At 55.0% G+C, this 19,718-nt stretch overlaps 1 protein-coding gene and 1 long non-coding RNA gene across 8 annotated transcripts in view; one reads left to right on the forward strand and one right to left on the reverse strand.

Annotated features, from left to right (window-relative positions):
- RNF220 (ring finger protein 220) overlaps positions 1 to 17,063 on the forward strand; it is a 234,542-nt gene extending 217,479 nt beyond the window's left edge. For 5 of the 7 annotated variants that reach the window (XM_058680198.1, XM_058680207.1, XM_058680215.1 and 2 more), the window contains 9 exons: positions 2,294 to 2,337; positions 2,775 to 2,907; positions 11,277 to 11,373; positions 11,546 to 11,632; positions 11,754 to 11,809; positions 11,916 to 11,994; positions 15,834 to 15,942; positions 16,171 to 16,245; positions 16,971 to 17,063. In XM_058680198.1, the coding sequence (XP_058536181.1) occupies positions 2,294 to 2,337; positions 2,775 to 2,907; positions 11,277 to 11,373; positions 11,546 to 11,632; positions 11,754 to 11,809; positions 11,916 to 11,994; positions 15,834 to 15,942; positions 16,171 to 16,245; positions 16,971 to 17,042 (752 nt within the window). In that variant the 3' untranslated portion in view covers positions 17,043 to 17,063. Of the gene's footprint in view, positions 1 to 2,293; positions 2,416 to 2,774; positions 2,908 to 11,276; positions 11,374 to 11,545; positions 11,633 to 11,753; positions 11,810 to 11,915; positions 11,995 to 15,833; positions 15,943 to 16,170; positions 16,246 to 16,970 lie in introns of all 7 variants that reach the window. The other 2 variants (XM_058680192.1, XM_036494314.2) reach the window with 1 other exon arrangement.
- On the reverse strand, positions 8,614 to 11,589 carry LOC131483132 (uncharacterized). Its single transcript, XR_009247546.1, has 3 exons — positions 11,507 to 11,589; positions 9,707 to 9,830; positions 8,614 to 8,684 (listed from the first exon to the last, which is right to left on the reverse strand). It is a non-coding gene; the product is annotated as an uncharacterized LOC131483132 (long non-coding RNA).
- Positions 17,064 to 19,718: the final 2,655 nt, after the last annotated feature.

The raw sequence follows: 19,718 nt of genomic DNA on the forward strand, positions 1-19,718 counted from the left end.
ACCGGCGCCCATATGGGATCCCGGCGCGTTCAAGGCGAGGACTTTAGCCGCTAGGCCATGCCGCCGGGCCCCCCAGGCTTATTTTTAAAGATTCACTTATTTGGTGCCTGCACAGTGGTGCAGCAGGTTAATCCATCATCCTGTGGCTCTGGCATCCTATATCAGCACCAGTTCATGTCCCAGCTGCCCCACTTTTGATCCAGTGCTCTGCTTATGGCCTGGGAAAGCTGCGTATAATGGCCCAAGTCCTTGGGATACCACATCCACTTGGGAAACCTGGAAGAGGCTCCTGGCTCCCAGCTTCAGATCAGATCAGATCAGCTCTGCCTACTAAGCCACAGTGCCAGCCCTGGGTTGTTGATGCTACTCAGTCAATGACTCTTGGACAGGAGAGCATTCTAAACTGTGGAGAAAGGCCTGATTTCCTAGCTTAGCTTTTTTTTTTTCATTAAGATTTATCTATAGTGGGCCCGGCGCCATGGCCTAGCGGCTGAAGTCCTCACCTTCAACGTGGGAGACTCAGAAGAGCTCCTGGCTTCTGGCTTTGGATTGGCTCAGCATTGGCCGTTGCACTCACCTGAGGAGTGAATCATCAATGGAAGATCTTCTCTGTCACTCCTCTGTATATCTGACTTTGCAATAAAAATAAATAAATTTTAAACAAAAAAGATTTATCTATTGTTTTGCAAAGCCAGACATACAGAGAAGAGAGAAACAGAGGAAGATCCTCCGTCCTATGACTCACCCCACCCCCAGGTGACCACAACGGACAGTGCTGCACGTATCTGAAACCAGGAGCCAGGAGCTCCTCCGGATCCCCCATGTAGGCGTAGCAGGGTCCCAAGGCCTTGGGCCATCCTCAACTGCTTTCCCATGCCACAGGCAAGGAACTAGATGGAAAGCTGTGCTACCAGGCTCAGAACCTGTGCCCATATGGGATCTGTGCATCAAAGGTGAGGACCCCCGCTGCCAGGCCATGGCACCAGGTCCAGCTTAGCTTTCTGCTAAATGTTAGCCACTTGGGACATTTGCCATGACCTCTGTAAACTTCAGGTTTCTTTGTTAGCAGGGGGTCATGCAAAGGTAATTTCAGGGTGCAAAAGTAAATGAGCCACCTTATAGAATGTACTTGACTCTGAGCCCATAGTAGAAACTTAGCAACTCTCACCTGTCTTCCCACTAGAGCCTACATTTATGAATATCCAATCAGATCTGCTGTCTGTATCCATGAGAAATTTCTTCCTGCACCTCTCCCCTCCATCAGTCTGGTGTTGGAGTAGCCTTCCCTGCATCCTGGGAGGGGCTGGAGGGAGTAGAGTCCCTTGGTTTGACCCCTTCCTGCAGCGGTGACAGGAGGGCTGCAGAGAGGGATTAGTGAGCTAATTAGAAATGATTGCATCTCTCTGCATTAATTAGCAGTGCTGTGGGCTTGCAGTGTGCACTTTGGAACTGAGCCTCCTGTGGGACAGTATAGCAGGCAGCCCTCTGCCTCAGGGGCCTGCCAGCCCCTCTAGACTGATGAGAAATGATAGAACATTTTTGGAGAGGCACAACGAGGGCTGCCTTCTCAAGCTTCCCTGGGTCTTCCCACCCAGCTGCCCAGAGTCTGACCCAAACCCTCTATACTTCTATAATCAGGCCTCAGTCTCCTAGCCTGTACAATGGAACCAGTAGACAGCTAGACAGTAGATGGCTGCTGAGATTAGAACCGGTACCCATATGAGATCCCGGCGCATGCAAGGCGAGGACTTTAGCCAGTAGACTACCACGCCAGGCCCTAGACAGTTCTTGAGTTGATTCTGTGAAGGAAATGTTACAGGTTGTACTTCAGGCTCTTGGTTCTAGAACAAAAGGGTGTGTAGCTGGTGAGTAAATAGTAGGCCCCTTATCAGGCTTCTAGAGGAATTGTAGGTTCTGGCCAAGAGATGTGTTCTAGAGTTACGTTTCCCAGTACCTGAAGAGCCTATGGTCATGGCCTTCTGGGAAGATACAGTGTCTTAATCCATTGAGCTCTTAGGGGGCACTGCAGATGGGGAGGTATGGTTTGAGTGTGAGCCAGTTGTGGCTGAAGAATCTGCTTCCTGGCCTGGCCCCAGTCTCCTTCCCAGGTGTTCCTGCAAGGCCTAGCCCACAAAGGAACAGGAGGCACTGTATATGATGGGGGGCACACCAGACCCTGAGCCAAGGGGCTAACGGCTGGCAGCAGGTCAGGGTGTATCCACTCCCCAGAGACCCTGCGAGCCACAGTGACTGTCTGCTTCTTCTCTGCTTTGTTTTCGGTTTCTTCATGCAGCTCGGATTGGGAAAATGAAACGGAGGAAGCAAGATGAAGGGCAGGTATGTCCCCTGTGCAGCCGCCCCCTGGCAGGATCGGAACAGGAGATGAGTAGGCATGTGGAGCGTTGCCTTGCAAAGGTAGAGGGGCCACCACCACCCACTGTTCTTCCCTCCCCCTGACTCTAGCTGCTGCCTGCCCCTCAACCTCTGGGCTCTTGGGTCTCCATGGGATCTCAGCAGCTTCTTCTCCTTGCTGCTTTGCTCTCTTCTTTCGCTTTTGCTCTCACTCCCCTCTGGGGCTCCAGGGGAAAATTTGGGGGAAGAGGCCCAGGTCTATGATCTATAGCTTGGGCTCATCTCAAAGGAGCCTCAGAGCCAAGGGGGTGTCCAGTTGGCACACCATAGCTGCTGGGGCTGGGGCTGTGCCTTCCTTGCAGGCTTTGGGGTGCAGGGAGGGAGAGCCCGGGCGTCATGTGACCCTGCTCCGCTCTTCACAGAGGGAAGGCTCCTGCATGGCTGAGGAGGATGCTGTGGACATCGAGCATGAGAACAGCAACCGCTTTGAGGAGTATGAGTGGTGCGGACAGAAGCGGATACGAGCCACCACTCTTCTGGAAGGTGGTTTCCGAGGTACAAGCAGCTGACACACGGGCAGTGGGCACTCTGGTGGCCAGCCCTCTGCTGGGTATCCGTCTGTTGGGAGTTGTGAGTCTGGTGGCTGGTCATCTGTTCCACCACATGGGAACTGCTGCTGGCCGGGCTCCTTTGTGACCAGGCTTCCTGCCTGTGCTGTGCATATTAAAATGGCTGTATTTGGGTGGGGAAATGGAATTGTGAGGCTGCAAGCTAGGAGTGACGAGGGGGGCTCTCAGCCTCGGGTGATGCATTGAAGGTGACAGCCAAGCCGCGTTAGCACCTGCATAAAATATTAAAGGGACGGTTATGCATTTATCACTCCATCCCTCTTAAGGCTGATAAATGAGAATCCAGCAACCTGCTGTACACCTCCAGCACTGGGGGCCCTGAGGGCTTCCAGGCAAACACATTGGATTTTCTTCCTCCTCCTCCTCAGCCCTGTGTCAGGGAAATCAGTTACAGAGGAGAAGTGAGTTATGGCAAAATCTGACCTCCCATGAGCTTCATCGGTGAATCTAATTTTAGCTCTGATCCCATCCCCTCTCGCCGGTCGCCCTCTGCCCTGAAGAGGGATCCAGGCCCAGCTGCTCCTTGCTTTCCTGGGGCTCTGCCCAGTCACTGCAGAGTCCCGCCTAGGGACCTGCACGTCTCCAGTGCCCTCGCCATTCCTTGTAGACACCTGATCTCCCTTTCCCACTCCCCCAGCCAACCAGGTCAGACAGAATGGGTTAGGTGCCCAGAGGCTGTTCACCTGCCTCGGGCAGGGAGAGGAAGCTGCCTGCCTCCTGGCTGCCAGCTCTCTTCGCCTGTGTGCGAGCACAGCTGGCAGTGCAGCTTTTGGTCATTAACTAAGCCAGGCTGCTTGCCGTCTGCCTCCTGTTCTCTGGGCAACACCCCTGGGAGTACCACTGTGTATGGCTCCTGGGGAATCACATAGCAACAAGGAAAAGCACCTCACCTCCCTGAGGTCACTGCCTGGCTGTGCTCAGGAAGTGGTCTCTGCAGTGCCATCTAGTACAGACTGGTCCCATGGGGCGACTGTTGGGACGTGGGCCATTTTGCTTCTGGGCTTCTCACATCAGCCACACATCTGGGGACAAGCCAAAGTATCCTTCAGGGAGGCTAGACTGCACAGTTTGCATGAGCCTGAGCTAGACCTTGCTATGTTTCATTTCTCTCTGGCTCTGTCGCAGGGCATCGCGTGTCTGAGGCTCTGGAGAAGCAGCAGACCCTGTAAGAGCCTATGATTTGCATGCACAGGTGTCTGCTGGCAGCCCCGTGGGGTCGGTTCCAGGATGCTGCACTTGGGTTGGCTGGTCCTTGCAGCTGTTCACATCTTCCATCGCTCTGGCAACTTCCTTGTCAGGTTTCTTGGCACAGCATAGGACCTGATGGCTTCTGGGCCCCGGGCAGGGCTTGTGGGGAGAGAGCTGCTGGGGCCTGCTGCTTTGACCAAGTGCTTCCCTGGTGCTGGGCTGCATTGGTAGAGCCGAGTGAGGGCCTTGGGGGCCCTGGGCGGGTATCGGTTTTCCCTGAGTGTTTACACTGTAAGGTTGTTCCTTTCAAGAATTCCTGAGGAGAGTTCAAAGGGGGCTTTTCTTTGAGCGATTTGGAGAGCGAGAATGAGAGTGAGACTTGAAGAGGGAACGCTGGCCGGAGGTGCCTTTATCTGCAGAGAATTGCTCCAGCTTTCCTGATAGAAGCTGCTGCCGCCTCTTAAACAGCTTAGTGCAGTCAAAAGACAGGCCGACTTGAAAGGCTGTTTTACAGCAAGATCAGCAGGGGCCACGAGGCAGAGAGCGGGCCGCAGAGGAGCGGAGGAGGCTCCTCGGTAGGGGGGGCTATCAAAGGGAGGCCTTGGCTGCTCCTGCCTGACCCTGCCCCTGCTGAAGCTGGCCATCTGTCAGCCTACCCTCCCTGGCCAGGACCACTGGGCCTCAACTCTTGGGGGGTTGGGTGTGGCCTCGCCAGGCGGGCTGGTGTCAGTGCAGCGCATTGATCGCCCGCCGGGCGGGCCGGGCCGCCAGCCGGGCAGCGCGTGCTTAATGTGATTGAAAGGCAGTTAAAATGGCGGTGACCTTTTCAGGAGGAATTAGATTGCCTGCCAAGACCGGTTAGAGGGAGTGATAACGCCAGCTGAAGAAGCTGCCCAGCCGACTTCAGAGAGAGGGAGGCAGAGACAGGACGAGCAGGCGAGCGGTGGGGCCCGTTTAAGCTGCACTGTGCGTGCTGACAGAACAGAGATTGCTGTCCTTGTTAGATATGAAAGAATTGAAGAACCGCAGATAAGTTCCTGTATCCGATCATCCAGGCTAGGGCCCCTTCACCCTCCTCAGTAAAGCTTCCCACCCAGGCCCCCTGGGAGCTGCTCTGATGAATCAGATTGGGTCCCTCAGAGGTAATCTGCTGTGGAAGGCCATGAGCCAGTGAATATTTCGGTGGAGACGTTTGGTTGAGGGGAACAGGCCTTGGGGATGGGGGTTCCTGGTTGCAGAGGGTGCAGTCCAGTGCCCCAGACCTGGCAGTGCTTACAGTTGGTGATTTAGGCCAACGTTCAGGACCTAAAACAGATAGAGCTGGAAGTATTTTTTTTATATATATGTATTTTTTTATTTATTTGATAGGCAGAGTTAGTGTAGGAGAGACAGAGAGATCTATCCACTTGTTCACTCCTCCATATGGCCACAACAACCAGGGCTCTTCCAATCCGAAGCCAGGAACACAGAGCTGCTTCTGGGACCCCCACATGGGCACAGGGGCCCAAGCACTTAGATCTTCTGCTGTTTTTTAGGCACATTAGTAGGGATTTGGGTCAAAAGTGGAGCAACCAGGACTCAAACCAGTACCCATGTGGGATGCTGGCATCACAGCAGCTTAACCTGCTTTGCCATAACACTGACCCCTGGAAGTAGATTTTCAAAGCTGATGGAAATAGTAAGGATTTCATTAGAGTACACTGGAAGAAATACTAATGTGAAGACACAGGGAAGCCTTTCCTGGTCTGGGAGAACTCAAGTTGTGGATCTTGACTGCTGATTATCCTTGCAGACTTTGGGTTTCTTTCTTTCTTTCTTTTTATTTATTTTTATTGGAAAGGCAGATATACAGAGAAGAGGAGAGACAGAGAGGAAGATCTTCTGTCCCATGGTTCACTCCCCAAGCAGCTGCAACGGCTGGAGCTGAGCCAATCCAAAGCCAGGATCCAGGAGCTTCTTCCGGGTCTCCCACGTGGGTGCAGGGCCCCAAGGCTTTGGGCCATCCTCGACTGCTTTCCCAGGCTACAAGCAGGGAGCTGGATGGGAAAGTGGACTGCCGGGATTAGAACTGGCGCCCATATGGGATCCCGACGCGTTCAAGGTGAGGACTTTAACCACTACACTATGCCGCTGGGCCCAGACTTTGGGTTTCTAACTGCCACTGCTGTTTCCATAAAGGGCAGCACACAGCCTTGAGCATCACTGATATTCCCGTCAAAAAGAGACAGGTGGGACAGTGCGTTCCTGCGGGAGCCATGCTGTGCATGGGCCAAGCTGGGGATCACAGGCTGCAGAAGCAGGCCACAAGGAAGAGCCTGGTTCTACAGCCCTGAGATGGCCCTGCCCTGGCCTGAGGTCAGAGGAGCTGTGTGCTGAAGGAACCCTGCCTTTCCCCCTTGGTGCCCACATCCAGCTCTGGGATCCTCTGATGGCGAGCCATGGTCTGCAGCTCCATTGGTTGCCAACATGGGGGGCAGAGCTGATCAGATCAGGAAGGGGGGCAAGCTAGAAAGAGGATATAAGACTGGTTTCAAATAGAACACCATTGATGTGGTGGGTACACAAGTAGAAACATGGAGGATCTCCCAGGAAGCAGCAGAACAAGTGGAAGGTGTCTTCAGTGTACCTTTGAGTCCTAGAGGTGAGTGCCTTGTCAGTCCAGCATGAAGCTCCTTTGGTCACTCAGGTGGAGTCGGGGAGTGAGGTGTGGATAGCTGAGACCTTCAGAGCTGGGTAGGGTTTCTGCCTTGTCCGGATCCCAGCCTGAGGACGCTTTTCTTTCTCAGGTTTTTGTCTTAGATTTAGACTAGTTCCAAGTCGCCCAGCATGAGAAGTCATGGAGAAAATGGGCTAGGCAGCTTTAGCAAAGATGGTTGACCAGCTGTTTCTTGATAAAACTTCAGCACCAGGGTGGGGTGTGAGGTGAAAGGTGTGATACAAGGGCACTGGCACATAGGCTTTGCCCTAGCTGCTGCCACCTTTGGCATGCTGCTTCTGCAGACATGAGCCAAGATGATAAAAATGGCCCGGAGCACAGCCCTGCTGTCTGGACGGTCAGTGGCAGGTGCTGGAACCACACACTGCTGGAGGCAGTCTCCAGAGGGTTAGGGCTGCTGCCTGCTACTCCCTGTCACCTTTGGTTATGACTGTTGCCTGTTGGGAGGGGTGAGCGGTGGTAGCAAGGAGCAGGACACCTTCTGTCCCCTGTGGCAACTAGTGGGATTTAATCACCTTTTGGAACACAATTGTTAAGCTGGGACAGAGGGAGTGCAGGCAGAAGGAGCAAGTATCAATGGTTTTAAACGGCGTCTGTCGCTCTACGTCTCCCCTGACGTGAGGCAGTGAAACGCGTTATCGGGGAGGCCCGGAAAGTGGCTAAGTGCGTTTGACACACGCCAACTCTCTGCCTCCACACTGGATAATTGCATTGTCAACTGTTCAGCGAGGTGGCAGGTGACACTGCAGGCCGATTGATTGTCCCGCATCGCAGCTCCCCAGACTGTCAGCTCCCCAATCGATGGCGTTTACACAAGACACCGTAACTGCATCTGTAACTAATTCCAGTGTAAAATTCTCCGGAAGCTGCTGCCCCTGCCCTCCCTGTTGGCAAGCCTAGGCCTCAGGAGGGCCCCGGGACTTTCCTTCTCCTGGGCTCTGGTTTTGTTGGGAGCAGCAGGTGAGGAAATCAATGGCTTCTTTTTTGTGGTTTCAGGTTCCAGGACGTTACTGCCCCCAGTAAACAGTCATCTCCAGTTTCTCAATCGATCATCTGATCAATTGATTAAATTAACACTGATTTCTCTCCTCCCATCCCTTCTCAGTGACCCAGGAAGAAATGAGTTTATAGGAATAGGAAAAGAGTCGTTTTCATAAAATTTAAACTTGCTTATCATTTCTGCACTTAATCCTCTCTGTTTATGTTATATTGCCAAGAGTTCACACAGAGAAGGAAGGGATTTTTTCTTTTTTCCACACTGTCCACACTCTGGGACTGGGCAGTTCTAGCGCCCACCCACTGGGCATCATTGACCATCAGGCTTTATGCCTTGGTCTAGGGGTTCAGGCCTGTAAGCTGCTGGAAGATAACAGAGCCAAAGCAAGGGGCCTCTGTGGTGACACCAGGAGGACCTGCCTGGAGTCCGAGTGCCTTCCCTGATTGGCAGCAGCAGGAGTGGCAGCTTGCCTGGTTTCCCTGGAGCTCCATGCAAGAGGAGCCAGAGACTTGGAAAGGAGCTGCCTGTGCCATCTTGCCTCTGAGTACTGGCTTGGGATATTTCAGCAGCTGAGAACATAAAATGACTGTGGAGCCTTCTCTGAGTCGGGGGGGGGGGCAAGCTGGCGGGGGCACTGTCTGCATAAAACAGCTTTATGGCCGTTTCTTTTTATTATGATTCTGCCAGAAGTCAGCAAGTGACATTTCATTAAGAAAATAAAGTTTAATGTGCTGGGAAGGAGGTTGGAGCAGGCTGGGGCAGTGCAGGAGTGGAACTGGTGGCAGCAGCCTGTTCTGAACACCTGTGGGGGTAGGAAGAGGTTCCCAGCATCTGTCTCAGTGGGGGATTGGGTCAGAAAGAGAGTAAAGGCAGACCAGAGGCAGAGAGGCCTCTTCCTTGGCAGACATGATGGGTTATGCTCTCCCTCTAGCCTGATGGTCCAGAGCTGGGAGTTGGAACTGGACAGGATGGTTGGGGCCAGGTTACCAGCTCCCCATGCCTGGCTGCCTGTGCTGCGTGGTGCTGAGATCACTGCCATGGGTCGGAATTTCCATCTGCAGAGGGACAGTGACCACACCTGGCAGTAAATATGTTCTTGGAGTCGCACGGGAGTTCAGGCAGATGCCAGGAGAGGGACAGCTGTGTGTGAGTGCCGAAAGTCTCATCCACCACTCAGAGCACCTGGAGGATGGGGCCCGGGAGCCAAGAGCCTGTGCTCAGCACCTAGCCTCAAGAGGAGAATCTGAATAAAGACTGAGGGAGACATGGCGGGGAGCACTCATTCCCCAAGTATGGACTTAACCAACTGCTAGTGTAGGCGCCATGAGTTCATAGCAAATGGCACAGTGGGTCAAGTCAGACCTACCAAATGACTACCAGGGAGCAGACGTTAGACAGGAGAGCAACATTGGAGAAACCACCGTGCCCATTCTATACTAGAATTATAAGGCTGGCCTGAGCGTGGCAGTAACAAGACTGCAGTGGAGAGGCCTCTGGCCCCAGGGTGGTTTTCTGTGTTGAGAACCTGGGACTTGCTGGCAGTTCTGGCTGCCCTGCTTTCTCTGCTTTGCCACGGGAGACTTAACTGAGCTCACAAGTGGTATCAGGATTATCTACTTCCTTCTCCCTCCCTCTAAAGCAGGGCTGGCAGAGCCAGGCTGAGTAGAAGATGTGCAGCTGGCTGCTGAGCTGCATGTAGTCAGGAGAGGGGGGCTGCCAGGGCTCAGGGGGCGCAAGCTGTAAGTGAACCTGATAGCTTACATTCTGATTGATGGCGGAGTTTGTCTCCCAAACTGTCAGAGGGTTTATAGAGGTGCCACTCACCAACAAGGCTGGAATTGCTTGTCAGGACACCTGGCCGTGAACAGGAGACAGAGCTGTAACTTGGTGTTTTCTCAGCTTAATGGCCCCACTGCTGACCTGCCGGCTGCCTCAACTGTGTTGCTGCCTTTGAGTAGAGGGGAAATAAGCACTGTCAGGAAGGGCAGAGCCCAGGCCATGCCAGCCACTTTCCTTCCCGGGTGCTGCTGCTTTTTGAGAGGGGTGAGCCTTGATGAGACCGAAGATTGCAGCCATAGAGGGAAAGAGGATCAGGAAGAAAGTGTTTCAGGAAATTAAAGATGGCGATCACTCCAGAGAGAGCGAATGGTCTGAAAAAGGATAGAGAGAGGGAAGTTTGGGGTATAGTGTACAGTCTGCATATCTGTGCCCAGCACTGAGAGATGGAGCCAGACCTTCCCGTATCCTTCCAGGGAGCCTGGGCTTGGCTGTGCTGGGGTCAGGGACCATGGTCTGTTTTAGATCCCAGAAGAGAAGGGTCATAACTATTTGGTAAGCAGGATGAGGGAGTCACCCTATGAGAATGGACCTCAGCATGGAAAGGATGGACAAGAAGTTTCTGAGATGATCAGCAAGGCCCCAGGCTTGTGATTTCCTTGCCAACTCCACTTACCACGGAGTCTTGTATATATATATGTATATATGTATGTCCCTGGCAGAACCACTGTGCTGGCCAGTGAGATGTGGTCAGAGGCCCACTGGGAGGAAATAGGGACGAAGGTGGCTCTCAGGCTATTATAGTCCTGTGTCTAGGCTGTTCAGACGGGGAGTTTCAAGAGGCCACCTAGTAGGTGAGCTTGCTGGGGGGAGCCTCAGCAGCTCACGCTGTCCCATTGGCTGAGAATCTGCCTGGGCTTTACTCAGGGCTACTGCCCTGGTGTGCCAGGAGGAGTCAGCTGCCTGCCCAGCCCTTGGCCTAGCACAGTTACCTTCGTGGGCTTCCTTGAGAAGCAGGTGTGTATGCCTGTCCTGCCTCGTGTGTCTCTTCCTAATCCCTTTATAACGACACTTGTCCAGGAATCTGGGCTGAGTGAGGTGGGGATGAATAATTAATGTCAGGCGCTTCAGACACCAAATATTTGAACAGCTGCCTGGTGTTTTTGCTGGCAAGGACCTGGCGGCCAAAATCGGGATGTTGGCTGAGGGTTGCACTCTATGGCTGTGATTGTCCTCAGCAGCCTGAATGCCCCTCAGATGGACTTGTCAGTCTGGGTGTTGGGCTATAGGGAAAGCGCAGGTCCAGGAAGGAGGAAACCTTTGAGACCTGAATTTCTGTCCTCTTCCTGCTCTTCCTAGACCTGGAGGAGAGGTGGCTAGCAGGCCTCGGCCCAGGTGCCTCCTGAGGACCTGGCTTTTTGTGTGAGTGGGCTAGTCTCTGAACAGAGGCCACTTGAAGCAGCATACAGTGCCCTGAGAAGGCTGAGGTAGGCACACAGAAGGTGCTGCAGAGACTAAGTCCAGAGCACCCAGTAGCTGACCCAGCCCCGCCCCCTTCCTGGAGGTCCTAGAAGGGTTCTGTTGGCTGCTGGTCCTCCTCACACTCTGCTTCCCACAGGCTCCGGCTTCGTCATGTGCAGCGGCAAAGAGAACCCGGACAGTGATGCGGACTTGGATGTGGATGGGGATGACACTCTGGAGTACGGGAAGCCACAGTATCCTTGGGGCGCTGTGGGGTGAGGTGCGCTGGTGGGATAGGCCAAGGGGATGAGAAGTGCCGAGTGCACCCCCAGCACCAGTCTCAGCTTTGGCCAGGGGAAGCCCTCCTGAAAATAGAGCCTTCATGACCTGCACAATAGGATCCTGTGTCCTTGACCATCATGCCAGATACACGGAAGCTGATGTCATTCCCTGCACAGGCGAGGAACCTGGGGAAGCCAAGGAGAGAGAAGCACTCCGGGGCGCAGTCCTAAAGCAAGTGTGGGCATGGGCTCGGGCGGGATGGGGAGCCCAGAGACCAGTTCACCTGTCTAGAGCAATACTCTTCCTGCCACCTTCAGGCCTTACTTCATGCTCTCTTCTTCCTCTCCCATAGTGGTGGCCCTCCCAGCACCCGCATCACGCCCGAGTTCTCTAAATGGGCCAGTGATGGTAAGTCCTGACCCAGGTTAGCAGTGACAGAGGAGAGGGCATTCCTGGATGGTGGTGACAGACTCAAGCCAAGCCCTTACCTGTGCCATCCTGTCTGTGTCCACAGAGATGCCGTCCACCAGCAACGGTGAGAGCAGCAAGCAGGATGCCATGCAGAAGACCTGCAAGAACAGCGACATCGAGAAGTGAGTGCAGTGTCCAGGGCAGGGGTCCTCAGGGCTGGCAGTTCTGGGAGAGGGAGGGAGGCCTTTTGCCAGCAGGAAAAGCTGCTGCCAGGAGTGTGGCTGGGTCCTGCTGCCCTGGGCACTCAGCCGACAGTGGAGCCCAGCTGGTGCTGAGCGTGACTCTGTGAATTGATCACTGGGCCATGGCCCCGGGAGCCTTAGCGGAGGGAGGAGCAGTCTGCCCGCCTGCCTGCCTGCCCGCTGCGGCGGCCTCCGCCCAGGGAATGTGATATATGGCCGCCCAGCCCAGCCAGCGCACTTGATTCATCTCCAGTTTCTGTTTCTTAATCGGGAGCTAAATTGGTTTCATTTTTCTTGTCCCGGGTGGCGCTCGCAGTGGGTTTTAGGCAGGAGCATTGGGTCTCATCATTTCTGATAGGGAAGTTGGTGCCTGGGTTTTCTGGCAAAGAAAAGGGGGTGCATTAGCACTCATCCAGTGCTGGGTAGCCCCTCACCTGGGTCCCTAGGTACTACAAGGCTTTGATGTCACCTGGTTATCTAAAGGCCTTCCCAGAAGTTCAGTCAAGGCCAATTCTGGGCCAAAGAGATGGTTATTATCCAGAACAGGCCACCTGGAGCTGTTTTTGTTAGCCATTGCTTAACTCTCTGCATCTACCGCCCTCCCTCCGACTGGAGGCCAGGTGGCCTAGGGTTAAAAGGCATCCTCTTCATTCTAGGGCCAGTGTTCCATCTTGCCTCCTGCCAGGAGAGTGGATTGCAGGCCGGTGCAGGGCCGGGTCGGTGGCCCAGGGTCACCTCCCATTTGTTTCCCTCCATTTTGTGTTGTCATAAATTCATTCCAGCCCGTTGTGGTTGATCAGTTTATCTCGGCCGGGGCCGCGAGTGCTGCTGGCATGATGTATGGGCCGCGGCGTAGGGCCCGGCTGCCCATGAATCACCGCAGCTGCTCTGTGTCAGCGCCGGAGCGGGCCGTATGGGTCCGGCGCAACCAGCTTTAGGGTGGCGGGGGGGAAAGGAATGACGTATGGATGTTTATTTAATAATTCTCTCCTATTCCAGCTGAGCAGGGCGGGCGGGGCCATAAGGAGCACCCACCCTCGTCTGGAGGGGCTGCTCATAAATCAGAGAGACAAGATCATTAATCAGGGATGGCGCCCGAGGGGGAGGTGGGGGCCAGAGCCAGTGGCCATCCATGAAGGTGCTACCCACCCGAGGCTGGGGGAAGTTGGGATTCCTTTCCCACCTGTGTGAGCACAGGCACCAGACAGGACTCAGTGGGGACAACTTGGAGGCTCTGTGCAGTCCTCTGTGGGTGTGGATCTGCTGAGGTTGGGGCCCGTTAGTACCTATGATGTTTCTTCCTCATCTACAGAGTCTTGGTCCCTATTCTGCAGCTGTTTGGAGCCCAGGGAAGGGAAAAGCAGGATGCCATTGCTTCTTCCAGGAATCTACCCCATGTCCTGGACAGCTCAGCAATACTATTTCAGAACCAGCCAGGGTCATGGCTGAGAGGGTTGGATATTTCATCAGAGGGAAAGTTGGAGGCCCTGCATGTGCTGGGCAAACCCAGGGTACTTGGGCTGTGGAATTAGAGGCTGGCCTTAGCAAGTGGAGGGGAAGATGGCTTTGTTCTTACCTCTCTAGCTCCAGTTCATTGTCTGAGTTGGAACTTGTGAGTTAGTTCTCCACCAGCCCCAGGCCTTAGTGCTAAGTGTTGCCGTTTGTGAAATAACCACGTGACCAGTGAGTGCCTCGCTTGATCTCTGGAGAGGAAGGGAGCACAACTTGCCATTCTTAGGAATTTAGCAGTAAGTACAATACAAAGGCATTGGGCAGGATGCCAGGGATGAAGCCAGTTGTGAGATGTCCAAGAGGAGGGGGAGGGCGGTAAAGGCTGCCAACGCCAGAGGCTGAATGTAAGCTCCCATGGAAGCATCTAGTACCGTAAGTTACCAGAGCTGCTGCCTCAGCCTCCCTAGAGCCTGGACTCATGGGGCGGTGGATTTAGAGCGTCCTGAGAGAGGAATGTGGCCATGCTGGGGCTAGGTTCTGTTGGCACCCTGAAAGAACAAGATCACAGATGGAAGTGTATGGTTAACATGCAGTGTTGCCACTTCCTTCCACATACCCTGGCACCACTGTGTTAGCACTGGAAGGCCACCTGGGAGCTCTCAAGTTCTCAGAGCCGTTTGTCTCCCTGAAGCTTGCAGAACAGGCCCCCGCAGGAGGCTGTCCTCACCCACAACACTGCTCACTTAGGAGTCTCCCTGGGCTTCCATCCCATACCTCAATGCGGTCTTCACCTCTTGACTAAATACATCTGAAACCTCAGCTCTCCTATCACTCATCTTTCAACATTCTCAACAACTTCCTTGTCTGAGATAAGCTTCACTTCCTGATTGTGGGTGCCGTCTCCTTCCTTGCATTAGTGCCTTCTGCCTGCTGGCAGGTGCCTTTTAGGACTGGTTGGTCTCTTGAACTTCTTTGCCTTCAGCCCTGGTGTTCCTTGACCTGGAACCCCTTCCCTTCCCAGTGGGGCCAGAGGAGAGGAAGGGTGAAGCGGTCACAGTTGATTATGGAATGGGTCTGCCATAGTTGGGATCCCATGAGCAAGCTACTTAATTTTCCTGTGCTTTAGTTTCTTCATACATAACATGCGAGTGTTAGTATCTTCTCATGAGGGTTTGTAAGGTGTAAATAAGGTAATTATTAATCCCTCAGTACAATCCTTGGCATTTAGTAAGTGCTTAATAAATTTTAGCTCTTTTATTTGTAATAGCGTCATTTCCCAAGGCCGGTTTCCTGTCCCGTCTTTTCAACTCTCCCAGGCAGTGTCCTTCACCCTGTGTGAGCACTTGGTCCTGTTGAGCTTGTCTTAGGAGAGGGGCAGGGGCCCCTCGAGATAGTCCTGGCTGTGTGAGTAATCAAGGTGGTCAAAGTGGCTTGGGAGAACTGCAGGACATTCTGAGGGCTGATACCCAGGCTGAGGACTACCAGGGCTTCAGAAGAAATCACAGGAGCACTTGAGAGAGGCCAGGCCTGTGACCAAAGGACTGTGAGACCACGGGACCCATGAGGTCCTTGTTTTGCTCCCCACATTCTGTGGAGGTCAGGCAGGCTCTGTATTCAACAGAGTTTACCAGGCTTACATGCCTGGTGTGGGGTCCATATCCACAGCATGTACTGGGCCAGTGCATGGTCTGCCCTCTGCCCACAGGGAACTAGGCCCAGCAGGGGAAAGGCGGCCTTGGCCGTCATGCTGCTCAGGTGGCTCTCGGCCCTGGGTGCTGCGGAGCTCCCGTATGGTGCTGCCTGAACCGAGCAGAGCTGGTGGATTAGGAAATGTAGTCACAGGCTGAGGGTGTGCAAAAGGGGAGGGGTGCAGTGTGAAGGGCCAGAGGGTGCCAGGGTCAGGCTGGGGGCTCTGGGGAAGACCGTGGAGTGACAGAAGCAGGAGTTGTCAGATTTACTTCTGTTAAGTGTCCTCAGTGCTACAACACCGTGGACAGGCAAGGCTGGTGGCTGGGAGGCTCGTGGAATATTCACAGGCTGGACTGGAGGTGGTCAGTGTGCAAAGAAGATTCTGGAGATGCTGAGAGAGCTGTTGGCATTGTGAAGTGCTTGAGGATGGGTCACAGGTGTCTGGTTTAGAAACTCAGCTGCACGGAGGAGAAGGAGCAGAGGCTGTGGGGGTCAGTCCTGGACGGCAGAGCGGGCAGTGTGGCGCGTTAAAGCGGGGATGTCTTGGAGATGGTTGTATGCTCAGTCTGGAATTCAGGGGCCACCTGTGGGACCTCAGTGTGCCAGCATGCTTCCCAGCAGTGCCCTTCTCTTCACAGAATCACTGAAGACTCTGCTGTGACCACATTTGAGGCCCTGAAGGCCCGGGTCAGGGAGCTGGAACGACAGCTATCTCGCGGGGACCGTTACAAATGCCTCATCTGCATGGTGGGTGGACAGAATCCTGGGTGCCCACGGTATGGCCGCAGTGCCCAGGGCTGGGCTGGGCTCTGGGCCTGACAGGATGCTGGGTGCCCACGGTGTGGCTGCAGTGCCAGGGGCTGGGCTCTGGGCCTGACGGGATGCTGGGTGCCCGCAGTGTGGCTGCAGTGCCCTGGGCTGGGCTGGGTTCTGGGCCTGCCACACTGACCCCTCCTCTCCCTGCATCCTCTCCAGGACTCCTACTCAATGCCCCTAACGTCCATCCAGTGTTGGCACGTGCACTGCGAGGAGTGCTGGCTGCGGACCCTGGTGAGGGGTAGCCTTGGGGGTAGGGGACTGGTTGTTGGAGGCGCTGCCCAGATGTTCATGCTTGTGCTTGAGCCGGCTTGGGGTGGGGGTGGGCAGGGAGAACAAGAGAGAACAGAGCCAGAAGCCAGGGTCCTGTCTTCCCCCCACCCCATCTCACTGCAGTCATGCCTCTCCCGGCTGCAGGTTTATTAAATTCTCCCCTCCCTGCGTTCACTGCCCCCGCCCCCAGAAGGCCCACTGCCTCACACGTACGGGTGAGACCCCAGGTCAGGAGGAGGCTGCTGGTGTTGGTAAGCAGGGCCTGGGCCCGGCCCCTCCCCCTCCCATTACTAAGCTCCTTCTGCTCCTGCCCCTGTTCTCCGCTCGGGAGCAGCCATTAAAATGTCGCCCGGAGACAGCAATAAAAGGCCCGGACGTGGGCTCTGTGTCCTGATCAAAGGCCGCGTGTAATCTCGTTAGGGCCGCTGCAGCCACAGCTGGACCCAGCCTTGTTCTCATTACTGGAGCTCCTGCTGCGGGGCTGGCCAGGCGGCTTGATCCTGGCGTCCCCCCAACACAGGAGTATGCCTGCCTGCTCAGAGGCCACCATGTGTCCCCAACCTGGCTGATAGGACCAAGGCCCCAGCACACACCCAGTACAGGGAGACAGGGCTGCAAGCCCAGTGCTCACAGGTGCAAGCTGCATAGCGCATTGTGTCCGACTAGAGCCTTCCCTGTCCCCTCAGGGTGCCAAGAAGCTGTGTCCTCAGTGCAACACGATCACAGCGCCCGGAGACCTGCGAAGGATCTACTTGTGAGCCAGCCAGCCCGGCAGCCTCTGCGGCAGGGACTCGCTCCTCTTGTACATACTTGCACACAGGCTCCCCTTGTACATACATGCACATACTCACATGTGTACACGCAGGACTCTGGAGCCAGAGCAGGGCTGGCGCTCAGGCCCTGCATGCTGACTCCCGCCAAGTCTGGGGACCATACCTGTTCCAGCCTCTGTGAGGGAGCAGTGGGGCAAGGCTCCCGAGACCCAGTGCCGGGACTGACAGGTGGACAGCGCGCCGACACCAGACTGAAGCACATGTAATATAGACCGCGTATGTTTACAATGTTGTGTATAAATGAGACGACTCCTCGCCCCCGCCCCATCCCCGCCCCTTTGGCTGTATGATTTTTCCTTTTTTTTTTTTTAATAACTCCTGGAAGCAGTGCCTCCTTCAGGGCTGGCTGGGGGCTCGGCCCATCCCCCCGAGGGTGCCTGTGTCTCCCTGTCCCGTGGCGTCCCTTCCCTCTCCCATGTGCTCGGTGTTCAGTGGTGTATATTTCTTCTCCCAAACCTGGGGCACCTGCCCCAAGGGACACGATCCTCTCCTTAGTCTTAGCTCATGGGGCTCTTTGTAAGGAGTGGGGGCGGGGCAGAAAACGGAACCGAGCTGAAGCAGAGGCCGCAGCTGGGGCTGGCCAGAGGCTCTCCCGGCTGCCCGGGCCTCTGCTGAGAGCCAGGCCTGGGAGTAGAGCTGCTCTCCTGGGACAGGTGCTGCTCCGCCACCTCTCCCGGGGCCCGTGGTGTGATGCTGTGTCTGTATATTCGATACAAAGGGACATGTTCTTGCCCTTTGTAAACTACATTTGACATGGATTAAACCAATATAAACAGCTGCGGCCTGTGTGTGTGTAGGGCCCAAAGCAGTTCAGGGCCTGGTTTTGGCAACAGTGCAGGGGACAGGACCTAGCAGTGGGTTTGCCAGAGCCCTGGAATGTTCTGGCCTGGGTGTGGGGGCTGGGGACCTGAGCTTGTGACTATTGATGGGTAGGGGCTCTAGGTTAATTCCTTATCGATGCAGAATCGTCAGCTCATTAATCACAGGACGGGTCAGAGCTTGGGGGTACAGAGGGGATACAAACTCTAGCCCCAGCTGAGGGTCGGAGCAGCTCCCGGGCGTGGCTGGCAGCACAGTCCCCAGACTTGTGCCCCGAATGTGACAGACCTGCCAGCCTAGCTTTCCTGGCTCTGTTGTGTCCTCCAGCCTCAAGAGCAATCAGGGGTCTGAGGGAGCTACTGCCTGGGTCCCCAGGTGAGGCCCTAAAGGCCCTCCAGTCCACGAGCCACTGCTGGCCTGCAAGCACTTGGTTCATCCCCATAGCTCCCAAGGTGGAGCAGGGCTGGGAGCTGCAGAGGCACCCGTGCACCCACAGAAAGCTGTTTTAAGAGTCTGCTAAAATCCAAGGCCCCTCGTTACCACAGACCCCTGTACACACTCACGTACACCAGACCTACTCTTAAGACCCTACCTGGTCTGGGATGCCCACAGCGAATGAGAGGCATCTAGCAGGCAGCTCCTGCCACATCCACCTTGAACCCAAGTAAAACCCCAAAGAGAAGTCAGCCCTGGTGTCTGCTAAAGACCTTTCTCAGCCACATGGCCGATGTGTTGGCACCAGATGGCCTGAGAGCATAGCGAGGCAAGGCAGAGCAGCCAGTGGTGGCTGAGGGTTTGGGAAACAAGCAGGGGTAGGTGAGGATAGTGTGGATAGGCTCTGAGAGCCTGTCAAACTGTCCTTTTATGTCTCCCTTCTGCCTGCGTTGGACTGGGTAGGTCCTTGAAGGCGGGTTACCCCCCACCCTGGGGGCCATATGCTGTAATGGGGACATTAACCCAGCGTGTGCGCATTCCACTGTAGCCTTCCCTGCTGTGGGATCCTTGAGCACTCAAAGTATGGGCAGCACTGCCACCTGTTGGCCATGGCTGGGAATGCAGCCACATCTTGGCGCACAACAGTAGTTGGGGGAACTGCAGGTCTCAGATGCCCTACAGATAAAGTTTCTTCCATCGTGCCTTACAGATCCAGGGGTCAAGAGCCTTTCTAGTTGTTCCCTTAACTGCCTGCCAAACTGGCAAAGCCCACCCATGCCCTGTAAGCAGTGCAATAAGTGCTTCTGGGTCACAGATAAGAACTGGCAGATGGCGCGTGCCAAAGCTGCTCTCCTGCCTTGGGAGAACAGGTGGGTGTCCCTTAAGCAGGGAGAGGAGTTTGCTGTTTTCAGCCCCAAATCCCCTCACTCTGGTTCTGGTCTCCAGGGCTCTGGAGTCAGTATATCCTCAGGTCCCGGAATAGCATTGCTGTCCCTCCACCCTGTGTGCAGTGGTGTCCTGGCATAGCGAGGTGGAGCCAGGCAGGCCCTAACCCTGGAAGCTAAGCTCACCTTCCCAGCTCACAGCAGCGATGAGGCCTAAGAAGACAGGTAGGTAAGCTGTCCAGTGGGCGCTGTGGGATTCTGCCCCTCCCCAGCCTGCGCCTACTTCCTGCCACCTCCCCACCTCTGCCACTCCAGAAATGCAAACTACTCTGGCCACAGGTGACTGAAGTTAGGCCAGAAGACTAAGTGCCAAAGATCTGTCTAGCAGTGTGCACCCACAGTTAGCTGGAGCATACTGCATGTGCAGAATTCTGCTAAGAGAACAGATTCGTGTTAAATGTTC

Source organism: Ochotona princeps, chromosome 2, assembly GCF_030435755.1.
Source record: "Ochotona princeps isolate mOchPri1 chromosome 2, mOchPri1.hap1, whole genome shotgun sequence".
Taxonomy (NCBI): Eukaryota; Metazoa; Chordata; class Mammalia; order Lagomorpha; family Ochotonidae; genus Ochotona; species Ochotona princeps.